A 15,172-nucleotide genomic window follows, 5' to 3' on the forward strand; every position below is an offset into this window, starting at 1 on the left:
GTTCCAACAAATGTTTACTTTTATAATCGTTATGAACTTGAATTGGATTAGTATCTTGTTTTCACGTGTGAATGAAGCCTTGTGTAATAAACAAATGCAACCAAGAAGGTGACAAGGTGACTGTTCTTGTGAGCCAGTGATGTTTTCAATGCTTTGTGTTGCCCCCTTTTGCCCCTTTAAGCAGTAATAAACATTTGTTCTCCAGTCCATATATGTCTTCTCGATTTCTTTCTGGTTGATTTTATTTTGAGCCCTTTGAACCCCAAGTTTCTGTTACACTTCCTATCTGACACTGGACTCCAGTCAGCGTGGGAAGAAAACGGGCGCAGGAGCTGGTCGCCCGCGCTCCCTGCAGAAGGGTGGCCTCCACAGCCCGGCTGCCAGATGTCCCATCTTCTCCTCCAGAGCCCTCGTTGCAAGTAACTAGCTCAGCAACAAGACAATTAACTAAAAGGAAACTGGGAGGTTTTGTCAAAGACACCCAATGCCAAACAGGGCCCGAACAGGCACTGGGACGAGGGGCTGGAATGCCATCGGAACCCAAGCGGCAGTTCTCATAGTCGCTCTTCCGCTTGTATCCGCTTGTATTGCCGGGCGATGCTCGTCTGTTGCTGCTTCTCGGAAAAACAAGCTTTCCCTGCTTCCAAGGGATTCGCATCTACATCTCCTCTGTTCAAGGGGCAGCAGAGGTGGACGAGCATCTCAGCGCTCCAATTTCAAAGTCTTACAAAAATCTGACAGGTCTGTTCTGCGTTTCAGTGCAACAGGTAACTCTAAAGTGTCTAGTTTGTTACGCTGTGGGACATTAATCAGTTTGTACCTAACTTTGCAACCTTACGCTAACATTCCACGGGCAAGTTGCCTAGTGAGTCCCCAGCTGTGCAAATGCACTTTGATAGTTTTAACATACTATTGGTCGCAATGAAGATTGGTCACGTGTTCACTTCTATTTGCATGAGTCTTGATTTCAGCTTTTTGAAATAATATTTTAACAAAACTATTTTTAGTTTTTTTGAGGATATGTTTATTGACAGACAAACAGCCATGATAGGAGGCCAACGTATCGCCTCCCACATGCGTTACAGCAGGAACACAACTGCAACCTACAGGTGATCAAACCGCGACCTTTCCGTTACTGGTGGCGCCGTCACGTGGCCAAGGCAACCCTGCGCGGCCCCTGAGGACGCCACCACGTCGCAGAAGCTAAATCGTTGATGACGTATCCCGATAGCCAGAACCCACTGAAAATCAAACTGTTGTCTTCAGGTCCTCCTTACTACACGTCTTCGCTCTTTCCCCTTTTAAAAACATATAAAGGCCGCCCCTTCTCCTTTTGTCCTTCTCTTGCACACAATCACTGATTAGCCTCAGGCAAGATGGCTGCATAGCCGGCCCTTCTACTACACGGGACGGAAGTAGCCGACTCTGTCGTCCACTTCCGACTTGGATCCGGAAAACCGGGACGTCGCTTCCGGGGTTCCGGAAAGTCCGCAAAGGCAGCGGCTCCGAGTTGCGACTGCGCAGCCGGAGCAAATGAGGTCAAAGCGTAAGTCGACTGTAGTCGGTGCGGAGAGGAAGTGACGTCATTCCTCTCGCGAGAGTTGAGCGTTGCTAGAAGGCTCGGCGAGCGGGGCGGGCCCGGGGAGGCGGGTGGTGCTGGGGGACGGGGCTGTGACGCTAAACTCGCGAAGGTTCTAGAGGCGCCGCGCACGGTAGGCGGGCCGCGGTGTCGCGCAGGGCAGGCGGTGCGCACGGGCCGCGGGCGCTGCGAGTCGTGCGGGTCTTGCGGATCGAGCGGCGCGACGTTTCCTGTTTATTCCCCCCGCGGGGCTGCAGCTCGTGCCTTGCCCGGCCCGGCCCAACCCGACCATGGCTTCAGCTGTGGAGGAGGTAAGGGTCCCGCCTCATCTTCCTCCGTCGGCCTTGCGGGAGCTCCTCGTCGCGATTCGCGCGCTGTCCGCCCTGCGGCCGCCTCCCTCCGTGGTCGCTCCCCGCGCTCGCCGGGGCTCGCACCCGGCGCCCTTGCAGCGGCCCTGATGCTGAACGGCCCCCTGCGGGCGCCGGCTTCCGCGGGAAAGTTGCCGATCGCCGCCGCCCGGCCCCGCCGGGGGTCCCGCCCGGCACGCCGTGCGGCTGAGCCGGGTGTGTCCGGGTTTGGTGGTGCGGCCGGCGGACCCAGCGAGCCGGTCACTTTCCCGCGCCCGTCGTACTAGCGCGGGGACGTGAGGTTTCGTTCTCGTGGGACTGATGGCAAACCCCGAGTGTCACTGCGGGGTGGAGGGGGGCGGTTAGCCGGGAAGCCTTGGGTCTCAGCACTTGATTCTCTCAGGCGTGTTTTCTCCGCACACGCGAGTAGCCGCGGGGTTTGGGACACGTTGTTGGGTTTCTCTGAGCCACAGGAGCACCCGTGCCGTGGGGTTAAGGGCGCCAAGTATCGGTTCTTTGTATAACAGTGCCTGGCGGACCCCAGTCTGCTCTGTGCGTTGAAAGAAATTGGGAAGTTAGTTAACCTAGCGGTGGGCATGGCCTTTTCCTCTTGTGAGAGCTCTAATCTCTGAGCAGGGGCGGCTTGGCTTTGGGGGGCTTGGGCGGTCACGCCCCGGGCGTGACAGTGCCTGGTCGCCCTTTCCCTGGTCTAAGTGGAATGTCGGCATCCCTGGAAGTCTGTTCCCCGGTGTGGCCGAGGCTGGGGACTCTCAGGCGGGACTTTCTGAGTCTCATGGTCTGCTTTAAGTGGGAAGCAGAGGTGCGTGTGTAAGGTCTCGGTCTGGGTGACTTGCCACCCGAGGCCCACGGTGCCGCGGGCCGAGGAGATGATCCCTGCGGTGACTCCGCGGCCCTTCGTCCTCTGCAGTGAGTAAGGACTCGTCGGTGCAGGTACGTAAATCCACATTGAGGGACGCCGCTGGGTGTTTGTCTTGTTTGTGATAAAATTCAGTTTCTGACCCATGGAAAGGGTATACAAGTCAGTGCGTTTTACTGTGTTCCGCGTTCAGCGATCACCACCAATTCCGGAACATTTTCATCAGCCCCCAGAGAAACCCCCGGGGTCGATTGAAGAGCCTCCGCCCCCGCGCGCCTCCCCCGGCAGCCTCCGCCCCCGCTGTCTCTGGGCGTTTGTGGTGCAAAGGGAAGCCCACGCTAGGCGGCCTCTGCCTTTTGGCTCCTTTTCACTTAGCGCGATGTCCCCGAGTTCATCCGCGGTGTGGCGCGTGCTCCTTTTTGTGGCGGGACAGTATTCCACCGCGTGGACACACCACACTTCGTTCTCTGTCATCCTCTGGTGGACATCGGGATTTTCCCCCCTTTGGGCTGTCACGGGCAGTGCTGCCGTGAACACTCACGTGCGGCGTTTTGCGTGGGCCAGGTGTGCGGTGCCCTGGGGTTCGCACTGGGAGGGGGACGGCGGCGTCTCCTGGCGCTGACTCAGAGAGACGCCCGGCTCCTTCCGCAGTGGCGGCCGGTCTCACGTGTCCACACGCGTGTCTGTAGCCCCGGTTCTGTCCGGATGTTTTCGTTGTCGTCGTCAGCAGTCCCACTGGGTGTGAAGTGGCGTCTCACTGGGGCGCGGATGAGCGTTCCTCGGTGCCGGGTGAGCGAAGCTGGCGTCCCCCCCTGTGCCCGGGTCGTGGCCATTTGTGTCTTTCTGGAGCGATGCTTTGGGGCACTTTGATTTTAATGCCGCCTCCTGCGGAACTTGGAACTGCGTTAGAGGATACGTTTGAGTGAGTTTAGGGGTGGGGTGATTTTGCGTAAGGAAAACAAGTGGAGGCCGAGATGGATTAGGTGAGAAACTGCCGTTGAAGGCACAAAAGGGGTCGCTGCTCCGGTTTTCAGGTCCCCACGGAGCAGAAGCACCGGGGACCACCCGACACGGGCCTGCATGAGCTGCCTGGGACCCACCCTGTCTGCACCGGCCGTCGTGGCACCCACGGGAGCCGGCACTGGCTGCGGAGGGCCGGGGAACCCCTTCATTCTCGGAGTTCGTTGCAGAGTCTGCTGGGAAAAGGCTTCCTAGTCCAGTCAGACTCAGTCCTTACTCTGGGAGCAGACAGGCTAGCTTTACATTTCAGCGTCTGTCACGTTGGTGTTGGAACCCGTGTGACAATGTTAAACCATCTTAATAAAAAAGGCTGCTTTGAACTGAAGCATCTTGGTGCTGGCATCCAAGAAGAGTTTGCAGTTTTTTCTGCCTTAGCAGCAGGAGTTTGGGGTTGTGTAGATGTGGACCGGAGACTCGGCACGGCGGGACGTCTCTCCCCGTGTGTCACCGGTCACACCGTGTCACCAGTCACAGGCGGGGACGCCGGCGCGTCTGAGTTCAGTGAGATAATCTCAGACGCGGGTACCGGGGAGCGTTCGTTTCCCTGTTACTGCGTTTTATAAGGACTTTCAGCCTCTGCTTCAGGTATTACACGGAGTTACTAAGCGTTGGAAGATAGGTACCGTGAGCCTTGTATGCGCTCTCAGGCTCTATCGTATGAGCATCTCCCTCTCAGGTTGCTAGTGCCCGGCCAGAACGTAAAGTTACCATAAGAAAGTCAAATCCCTTTTTGGGGGATCACAAAAGTTATCTTGTATTACAATGTTCTATAACAAAGACAGGTGAACAGTCTACCAAACTGGGAAATGGAGATTCAATTACCTCTTGTTAATTCAAGATTGTTAAATTTTCCTTTAAAAGAAAGAAAGCTTGGTTACTTACAGTTAGAGAGGCTGGAAGAAAGAATTCGAGTTGCTACCCAACTCTAGAAGATGTAAATGAGTCTCTTAATTCTTAGCTCTTATTTCAGTAAGCTGAAATGACCAGAAGGCACGATGTCAAACTGTCCTTATTTATCGTAGCTAACTGGCCTTCTGTTGTAACACAGCTACAGAAAGATCTAGAAGAGGTCAAGGTGCTGCTGGAAAAGGCCACGAGAAAGAGGGTGCGTGATGTGCTGACAGCTGAGAAGTCCAAGGTGGAGACGGAAATCAAGAACAAGATGCAGCAGAAAGCACAGAGGAAAGCAGAAGCTCTCGACAGCGAGAAGCCGGCCGCCGTGGTGGCTCCCATCACGACGGGCTACACCGTGAAGATCAGCAATTACGGTAGGACACGCTGCCCCGCGCCCGGCTCCTCGCTCCTGCCTGCGAGCAGTCCGCTGTGCGGTGGGACCAGCTCACAGACTTAGTTGTTGAAGCAGCTTTGAGTGTTCGTTTTGGTGCTTTGACGGGAGAGGTCCCATCACTTGCTTAATAAGAGGCTCTTTAAGAGATGGAAAAGGAAAGGATACATTCCAGCAGCTGATTTAGTACAACCTTGAGGGGCAGCAAGAAGGACCCTACTTAGCATACACGGAACACAGCTTTGTGTTTGGGTTTTCTTCCTGTCTTGCACTTCACTTTGCCGAGCAACCACCGGTATTAACTGAGGAAAGACACCTAGTGAGAGTCAGGCGTTTCTGAGCGCCTGACACGTGCCGCTGTCGCGCCTGGACTTGGGGGCACGCAGCGACGGCCAGCCCCAGGCCCTGCTCACAGTCTGAGCGCCCACTTGCCCCCTCGGACACTTGTGTTGGAGCTCCGCAGAGGGCGGGGCGGCCTCGTGTCTTGTGCTCACGGGATCTGGCACAGGGTCAGCGCTGGGTCGGCCGAAAAGTTCGTTCGTTGTCTTCTGTAAGGTGGCTTTAGGAGCGCTTAGTCGTCTTTTAACTTCACTGGAGACAGTTTTGTTAACTTTGTATTGTGACAGCTGTACGTGTGCATTTTTTATAAGAAAATCGAGATTGGTGAATTTTTGTGTAGCCATTTTAATATTAAAGAGGGAAGAAGGCAGCCTGTCTGCATATTGTGCTTTACTGTCCCAGGAAAGGTAAACACGCAGCTGAGATGCAAGGTGAGACCTGTGCAGCGCGCAGGGGAGCGGTGCTGTCGCTGACCGAGGGTGTCAGAGTGGCTCACGTCATTTCGGGCTGGGGATTGCTCGCTGGGCGTTGCTCCACGGTCGGGAAGAACAGTTGGAGTTCATAGCGATCAAATCGTGACATTAATTGAGAACAGTCAACATTATACCACACAGGAGACAGCTGACAGACTCAAAATGTCCAGGTCAATAAAGTTATTGGTGAAAGTGAAAAAATGTGTCTTTTACGGAAAAGGCTAAGCAGACTTTTTGGCCAACCCAGTATCTTGCGTCTTGTCATAGTGAAAAGCAGTGTGTGTGTCGTGCTGAAGAGACGCACCATACGGGTGACGCTGTGTCCTTAGTCGGCTGACACAGGAAAGGGGTCTGAAGGGGGGGGCGGTTCCTGCCTGGGAACCAGGAACCTGCGCTCGTGTTCAGGGGGAGACTGACTGTGGGGGGGTGGCCGGAGCGAATGGGAAGACACTGGAGGAAGTTCTATAGAACACTGTCGGCTGTTTTTAAGTTAACACTATTTTATAGGAAAAAACTGAGGAAGTGTTAAGAACATGCATTTCATGTGTACATATTATATGTACACAATAAACATACGTATATTTCATATACTGTGCTTTGTAGGTGAAGTTTGTGTATTTTTTTTAAATGAGAGTTTATCTCATGGTAGTTTGTGTATTTTTGTGTTGACAAATGGACTAGTTTGGAAACTAACATGGTTTCACAGTGCGTGCTGAGCTGGCATCTAGCAGATGTTGGGCTAGTCAGACGGGCCGATTTGGGGGAATCGGACCCTGAGTTCGTACCCCACGTCGTCAGAGAAGGGGGCCGGGGAGCCAGAACTGGCTGTGCTCGTTGAACCACCTCGAGGAGCGGGAGTGATCGTGGGTGAGACGGCGCTGGCGTCAGCCGTCCCGCTCAGCGGGGAAGCACTGACATTTGGGGTAGGGCCAAGGTATCTTCATGCGTGGGGAAACGAACGACTGTTAGAGAACGTCTCTAAGGATCCTCAGATAAAGGAATACTCTTTCCTTGGAGGAATGAAAAGACCGTGGACTTTGTGTTGAGTAAACAGGGGTTTGAGTCCAGTGCGCCCTCTGGCTGACGGTCCAATTTTGGGTGGATTACTCAACTGCTTTGGAGCTCAGCTTCTGCGTCCAGGAAATGTCTTACATTTTAATTTTTTGTGTGTTTCTACCGCTGGATTTCTGTTTTGCTGAGTTTTATCGTAAGCCACGTGCACCTCTGTTTTAGAGACAGCACCGGACTGCACTCACGTCCCCCTTTGTGGTTCTCGTCCCCAGGATGGGACCAGTCGGACAAGTTTGTGAAAATCTACGTCACGCTGGCTGGCGTCCACCACGTCCCCGCTGAGAACGTGCAGGTGCACTTCACGGAGAGGTGAGTCCCCGCCGCGGTTTCCGCAGCCCACCCAACTGCAGACGGCGTGACCCCCCACGCCCGCTCTGGCAGGGTGCGTCTCCTCTGGGGTGGGGGGCCAAGTGCTCCTTCTAAAACCGCGCTGGCGGCTCTCTTCCGCAAGACGAGGCGCTCCTTTCGTAGAGCCGGACAGACGGTGTGTTCGCTGTTGTGTTGTAGGTCATTTGATCTCTTGGTCAAGAATCTCAACGGGAAGAATTACTCCATGATTGTGAACAATCTCTTGAAACCCATCTCTGTGGAAGGCAGTTCAAAAAAAGTAAGTTTGCTTTTTTTGTCATGTTGTGAAACCTCATTAAACTGTACCTGGCCGATTTAGAATTGAGATAAACCCGAATTAATTCACCCTCCATAAGAGGGACCAGCAGACGGCAGCATGTTAGGTCTTTTGTAACTGAGGTTCTGCCCGCACACAGCCTCGTGTGCGGGTGTGGGCGTGGCTGCGTCGGGGCTCCGGAGGCGGGGTTCAGGGGCTGCGGCAGATCTGGTTAGCACACACCCTGAAACATTTCCTCTCTGGCCCTTGACAGAAAAAGTCTCCCAACTCCTGGTCTAGAAAAAGAGAGTATTGTAAGAATATTGTATTAAAATCGGGAGAGGAATAAGTTTTTCAAATGGTACAGAGTGGGCCCTGGCTGGTGTAGCTCAGTGGATTGATCTCCAGCCTGTGAACCAAAGGGTTGCTGGTTGGATTCCCAGTCAGGGCTCATGCCTGGGTTGCGGGCCAGGTCCCCAGTGGGGGCTGTGAGAGAGGCGACCACACATTGATGTTTCTCTCCCTGTCTTTCTCCTTCCCTCCCCCCTCTCTAAAAATAAATAAAATATTAAAATAAATAAATAAATGGTTCAGAGTGAGACTTGCGTTTTAACACCAGTCTTGCCACTTCCTGGTCGTGACCTTTTGGCAGTTTCCTTATTTGTGCAAAGGGGTTAGTAGCTCATTTCACAAAGTTGAAATGAAATGTGTATGAAGTGTTTAGTGGTGGCCCTTGTAAGGAGCTCTGTGTGGTTCTGATATGTAAAAGGACTTAAGTACCTAACCTAGCTGGACTTAGTAGAAGCTATAAAAATAAACTGCCTCAAAAAACCCATCCACACTTTATGCTAATTCAGATAATCTCTCTTTTCTACCTGATTTAAACGAGGCTAGTGCATCTGGTGTATAGATGTGCCGTTCTGCCATCTGTGTGTGGATAGAATTATGTAACAGCCTAACGATGGCATTAGAATATCACGTATCTGTTAGCTTGTGTCTCACTGCCCCCTTTCCGCCTGCTAATTCGTGGTGGAAGGGACACTGAAGACTCCTAAAACCCTCGTGGACCGTGGTTGGAGGGGTCGCATGCTCGGCTCCCCTGTTTCCTCAGCGCTTCCCGGGCTGGCTGCTGGTGCCACCGCGCGTGCCTGGTTTGCCGTCTGTCTGGGACCCTGGCACTGCGTCACCCCGTCCTCCCCCAGAATCCAGCTGCTCCTCCCGCCCTGGAGCTCTCCTGCGTCTCGGGGAAGGCGCCCTGAGGAGGGTCCTCCCGCTCCCACTGGCGCCCTCTTCGTCTGGAGGACACTTGGTATTTGAAGGTGCTGTGGTAGGACTGCTGTGTGGTAGGACTGCTGCACGAGGGCTTAGGCTCTGGCCTGCCACCTGGAGGCCTTACGGGACCGCAAACCGGCCCCACACACGATGGTGGCGGCCAGGGAGGAGCTGTCGTCCTCTGGGTTGTCCGTGCTGGCCTCCGTGTGTGCGAGCTGGGCCTGTGTTACCTTCTCTTCCAGGTCAAGACAGACACGGTGATTGTCTTATGTAGGAAGAAAGCGGAAAACACACGGTGGGACTACCTGACGCAGGTAGAAAAAGAGTGCAAAGACAAAGAGTAAGTTCAAGTTTGCTTTCGTTTCTTTAAGAATTTTAATACATTCTTTGCTGGGGTTATAGACTTTTAATGGCTTGTCTTTGTGGATGACAGAGTTGTGTGGTCTGTGATATGACCACTGGCCCACCAGTCCCCTCACACCTCCTCCAGCTGTCAGAACCCACGGGAAGTGTCCAGCGCGTTGCTCTCGGTGGGCTCCCGGTGCCGGTCCGTAATGCCGGGCCAGCGGTGCTCCCCTGGTCACACGGCGCCCTGTCCCAGGGAGTCCGCTTCAGTAGTGCCCGCGGGGCCCAGGCGCCCCCGGGGCTCGTGCGGGCCACAGGGGTTTCGCCGTCGCTGGTGGGGACGGGGAGAGAGGGAATGTTTTTCTCCTACTCAATGGCTCTTCTAAGAAGCGTTTATTCCAAGACCTCCATGTCAGTCACCATGGCTCTGCGTCGTCACGCACTGCAAGGAGCGGGCCAGCCGCCCACCTCTCCCACTCAGAGTCTCCGCAGGGGCCAGCGGGCTCGAGTCGGGCCCGCAGGCTCGAGTCGGGTGCTCTCCGTGGAGCTGACCTGACACCCGAGTGAATGTTGCCTGAGCGTGGGGCCCCGTCTCGCTGTCAGTGTGTGTCGCCGGCGGCCCTCAGGAGGCGAGGCGCGGGAGGAACCTAAAAGGGACCTGGCCCAGGGCGGACGCGGACTGAACTGGAGGGGGCACCGACTGCAGCGGGGCCTGCTGCTTACCACCGGCCCAGACCCCCGTGTCCCGGGCCCTGCAGGGGGCTCTGCTGATGGGAAATGTGTGCCCGTGTGTGACTGGTGCTTGTGTGTTTCTCTCAGAGTATTTGTGCAAATAATATGCTTTTAAAAAATCAAGACAGTTCAGAACAGTAAATGCTTATCTACTTATTTTCCTGCTAAAAGTCACCTAAAACCCTACTGCCCCAAGATAACCTCCGGCCGTTTCGATGCCCACCCTCTCCTGGGACCAGTGAGAGAGCGTGTGGGTGCGCACTGCTCTCACCGAGAACGCGTGTGCGCTGCGCCGTGGGTGTCTGCGGCCCTCGTGGGCGTCCCCCGTCCCCACTCCTCCACCGCCCGTGAACATCGGCAGCCTGGCCGGTGTCTCTCCTGCTCAGTAATGATGCACAGAAACTGTCTCTCAGCAGGTGGGATCGTTTGTGCGCACGTACATATTTATCCACTTTTAGATGTGCGTGCGTTTTTCAATTGTTTTCTTTTTTAACAGAAAACCTTCCTACGACACGGAAACAGACCCCAGTGAGGGATTGATGAATGTTCTGAAGAAAATTTATGAGGACGGAGACGACGACATGAAGCGAACCATCAATAAAGCCTGGGTGCAGTCCAGGGAGAAGCAGGCCAAGGGGGACACGGAGTTTTGAGGCTGGAAGCCCCCTTGGGACTGACGGGGAAGGGCCGCCGTCCGGCGGGGACGCGCGGGTGAGCTGCACGGGGCAGTGTAACCGGTAACTGCAGAGCCGTCCTCTGAGTCAAGGCAGTGAATTCTCCTCCTGGAGGGTTTATTTAAATAAAATACACTTATTAACCCCTTCCTCTAAAGATGGTTTCATTGGTAAACTGGTCATTTGTCCAAGAAGGAGTGACGCTGCGTTCGCACGGGAAATGTGGAGAAGCCAGTCTTGCCCGTGAAAATGCCGTGTAGTGTTCCCGTTCGGCTGCGAGGTAGAAAAGTTACTGCTGCTTAGGTTCCTGACATCAGTTCTCACCAGTGTAAGAATAAGTAAAAAAAGTAAATAAAACCTGAATTTTTGCATAAAATGCACATTTGCATCTGTGCTTCCAGGTTGCTGTAGAGACGTCCATCTCTTCTGTATTAGCAGCCTAAGCGACGCACGCCCCTGCCTTACGGCGCCCTGAGGGCCAGTGAGGTGTTCTCCCCCGGGTGTAAATACGTTTGCTGACGGAGAAATTGAAACCAGATCTGATCTTGACGAGAACCAGCATCTCCGTCTAGTACCAATTAGTGAGTGTTGCCCTGGGTCTGACAGCTTACAAAACAAAGCAGTAACCACCGGCCAAAACAAATACAAAAATTCATCTTTTCCTGTTTTCAGTAAAGTCAGGTTTTTATTTGGCGACACAGCTTCACTGTCAGTCTATCCAGGAACAGTGAGGCTTCGGGGGGATGGCTCGCTTTAGAGGGGATCACTGACCCTAAAACAGGAAGGGGCGCGAGATGCCCGTCGTCCCCACCCCGGGTCGTGATGCAGGGTAAACACACAGAGGAAAGGCCCGGGAGGATTAACCGAAACCGCTGTGGCGAGGATGCGGCACATGTGGTCGAGTCGAATCGGGCAGGTAGCGTTCAGAACGAACGGCTAGCCAGTGTGAGGGACAGTCGGTAGTGCTGCTGAGCACACTGTTAACCCTCGGTGACTAAAGCTGGGGTGCGGACACGTGATGCACAGACCGCTGGCACGGGACAGAGGGGGCCCGATGCAGAAGTGTTTATTGAGCCCACTTTATTGCACTTCACAGGTATGTTTTTTACAAATTGAAGGGAAGACCCTCCACCAGCAAAAAGATTACAACTCGCCTTATTGCGATAGGCACTTTATTTCGGTGGGCTGGAACCCAACCTGCAGTATCTCCAAGGTATGCCTGGGATAGCATTTCAGAACAAGTAGAGGTGAGCTTTTGTTGAAATAACCAAAAGTAATAATATATGCATTGCAAACAGATGAAAGATCTAAATATAAAAATGAAGCCATGTGAGCTCTAGAAGACATGAATAGAACTCCATTATGACCTGAGGGAGGGAAACCTACACTACATGACTCGGAAACGAGAAATAATGAGGCTAAATAAACATTGGTTAATTCCAACTATGTAATAAACGTTTACACGGCCAAAAAAACCCACACACATAAGAAAAGACACATAGGATTCCAAAATTCAGAAGAGTTCACAGAGAAAGAAATATAAATGGATTTTAATGTGAAAAGATGCTTACCTTGTTTAGAAGAGAAGTAGAAAACTTTACCTTTCATTGGGAAAACCAGAAGTGTGGCATGCTGACGGTTGAGGGTCGGGGGATTCACACATGGGAGTGGGGGGAAGAGAAAGAGGGTTAGAACTGGTCGCCACCGCCGGAGTCACAGGAGCATTGACCATCTGAGTCACAGCTCCTCTGGGCTCCTTCCCAGGAGACGATAACACTGACCGAGATTGGGAACGGTATTTGTGGAAGATCGGAACCACCCAAACGTCCGTTAGTGGAGGACTGGCCAGGTGAACTAGGATGCGTCTGCATGGGGGCACTCACGGTCACAAACGGGTGAAGAGCGCCGAGTCCTGGTGTAGCGAGGGAGTGGTCGCCAGGACACAGACGGTGGGGACGCGAAGTGCAGAGCACCGTTCCCGGTGCACTGAACCGCCTTGTGTTAGATCGGGTGGGCGTGTGCGTGCACTCACATACAGGTGTTTGCTTGTATTTCACAAAGAAACTGAAAGGGTAAATCCAAACTAATACGAACGGTTACAATGGGAAGGAAGGGCAGAGTGGGAGCGGTCTTTCAGTGAATGTACCTTTTTCTTAAGTTTCGACTGGAGAACCATCTGAAATTTAATTTAGAAGCTAATTTAAAGTAACCCTAACATTTGAAAACATGCCAAGTTATAAATGTGCTTCTTTCAAGTGACTTTAGAACACGGCACGTTGACTGTCCATTGGCCAGTGAGATGCTGGAACTATTGTAGGTTGATGTGATCAGAAGCTAAGATTTTTACAAATATAAAAAAACTTACTGTTTTTGTCTGGGAAAGATACCCATTTCTTAACAAGTCCAACCAAAAGGGCCTAAACGCGGGAAGCAACAACAGCCCAGAACTCAGTACCGCTGAGCGGCACCCGTGGCGCTCAGATGTGGTCCCCACACACCGGTTCCTACTCAGAGCACCGGGGACGCTGGGGGAAAAGAGTCGTCGTGGGGGGCAGGGGACACAAAAGGAAGCCTGGGTTCTGTGCGTCAGAACGCGAGGAGAGGTCCAGTCCCCTGCGTCACGGCAACAGGACGAAGGGCCCAGCAGCGGAGGATCGGGGCAGTGGGTTAACATGAGCCTCAAAAAGATGTCCGGAGTGGGTCAAAACAGAAAATCTACAAGTTCACGGTAGTGAGAAATTATTGCCTTTGGAAACTGCTGGAGCACCGTTTACTCGGAAAGTTGGTAGAAAACCATGCATTTATCTAGTCTTCATAGTAAGAAATCTATTTCAGAGTAATAAATTGTTGATAAGGGGAAGTTCTTTAATGACAGATTTTCTGCATTGATGCAGAAAAACGGGTGGAATTTAGAACATCACCGTTGCAGTCCTTAACGACAGAGGGTGGTTCATAGACGGTGAACTTCAAGTTCAGGGGCCAGGCTGAGCTCCCGAGGTGACGGATCAACCATCTCTAGAAGTGGGACAGCGGGCACATGCCTTCGCTGTGGTGCGGAAGGACACAGCATCCTGTCAAAGCTCACTTCTAAACAGTTGGACCTGCGGTCAGTCAAGCCTTTGGATGGGACAGCCAGTTTTACAAGGAGAGGGGAGTGAGTTAAAGGACACGTGGGGAGAACCAAACAGCCAGATGCTGCTGGGTCCCTCCCACAAGAGACACTCAAGGAAGAGACGAAGCAGCCCAACACGGGTCGTGCTCGAGTCCTGACCCAACAGAGGGACCGGTCGGGCGGTGTCTCAGCCGGGGACGCCCAAGTCAGCAAATGGGAAGTTCCAGTTCTGATTTGATTGACACTAGCTTCCAGCTGGGATCAGCGAGTCCTCTGGTTGTAAGCTGCAGTATGAATTTTAGAAATGAATCCAGGGTGTATCATGATAACTACCTCCCATTACTTCACTGAGTTCCTGGCTGCTCTCCTGCTGCTGCACGACGGTCTGCCCCTTCCAGATGGAGGACACAGGCCCCTCGGACATCGCACGACTGAAACCCGGACTCTGAGATGTCGCCCAGACCCATTCTCCTCACCGCCCCTCCAACCCCGTTATCTTCTAGTGGGGGGTTGCTCTGTACCCCCTGTCTAGTCACCCTCACCAGGAACCCAAAGAGCCCCCTTTTCCTTTTTTTAAATTTACATTTTTTTTTAATTTAGAGAAGGAAGAAGAGGGAAAAACATGAATCAGTTGCCTCTTGCACAGCCCCAACTGGGAACTGGCCTGCAGCTGAGGCATGTGCCCTGACTGGGAATCGAACCAGCGACCTTTTGGTTTGCAGGCCAGCGCTCAGTCCCCTGAGCCCCACTATTCAGGGCCAGAGAGCCCTTTTACCTCTTAGATATAATCAGTCTCTAGGTCTTGCCCAATTTTCTTTCCTAAATACTTACATTTCTCCTATGATCTCCTTTGCTAACATCGCTACCTTAGTTCAGGTCTACCTGGACAATTAAGATCCTCCTAACTGGTTATCTTGCTTGTAGCCTTTTCCGTTTTTGGCTGTGTACCACCCATCCATCAGTTACCTGTAGGGCACGCTGGTGATGTCATTCCTTTGCTTAAAACTGGGCAGTCGCTGTGCTTAAATCAGGCCTCGGCTCCTTGCCATCCGTGACGTCTTCTGTGGTTCGGCCCTGGTCTCGTGCTCTGTGTCCCTGATGCGCTGAAAGAACCCCAGTTCCACTGTCTGGTGTCCTGACGCCTCTGCTGCCACCGTCCTGTCTGCACCGAGTCCCTTCGCTGGCCGCCTGGCGCACGTGCAGGCGTCGGCCCCGGAATGCCTCCCGGGTGCTAGGTGGGTGCCGCCCCACCCCGTGCACGCTCGTGTCCCTGCACCGCTCACGCTGCTCCTGCATGACACAGCCTTTGCTACCCCGCCTCGTTCTGCTGCAGGCGACACAAACACGAAGACAGAGACTTGACTACGCAACACAACTGTTCCTCTTCGGATGGGTTTTTCCGGGGCTCTGCTCTAAGGGCCCCCGGAGACGGAACAAGAAAA

General features: G+C 53.3%; 1 protein-coding gene across 1 annotated transcript; it reads left to right on the top strand.

Moving 5' to 3' along the window:
• Nucleotides 1-1,634: 1,634 nt before the first annotated feature.
• LOC123818394 (calcyclin binding protein) lies at nt 1,635-10,994 on the top strand. Its single transcript, XM_045838549.1, has 6 exons — nt 1,635-1,890; nt 4,872-5,091; nt 7,204-7,300; nt 7,499-7,598; nt 9,110-9,207; nt 10,441-10,994. Exons 1-6 carry the CDS (start codon nt 1,870-1,872, stop codon nt 10,595-10,597), a joined length of 693 nt encoding a protein of 230 aa, XP_045694505.1. The 5' UTR covers nt 1,635-1,869; the 3' UTR covers nt 10,598-10,994.
• Nucleotides 10,995-15,172: the final 4,178 nt, after the last annotated feature.

Source organism: Phyllostomus hastatus, unplaced genomic scaffold (assembly GCF_019186645.2).
Source record: "Phyllostomus hastatus isolate PE091 unplaced genomic scaffold, TTU_PhHast_1.1 phas_contig_283, whole genome shotgun sequence".
Lineage (NCBI taxonomy): Eukaryota > Metazoa > Chordata > Mammalia > Chiroptera > Phyllostomidae > Phyllostomus > Phyllostomus hastatus.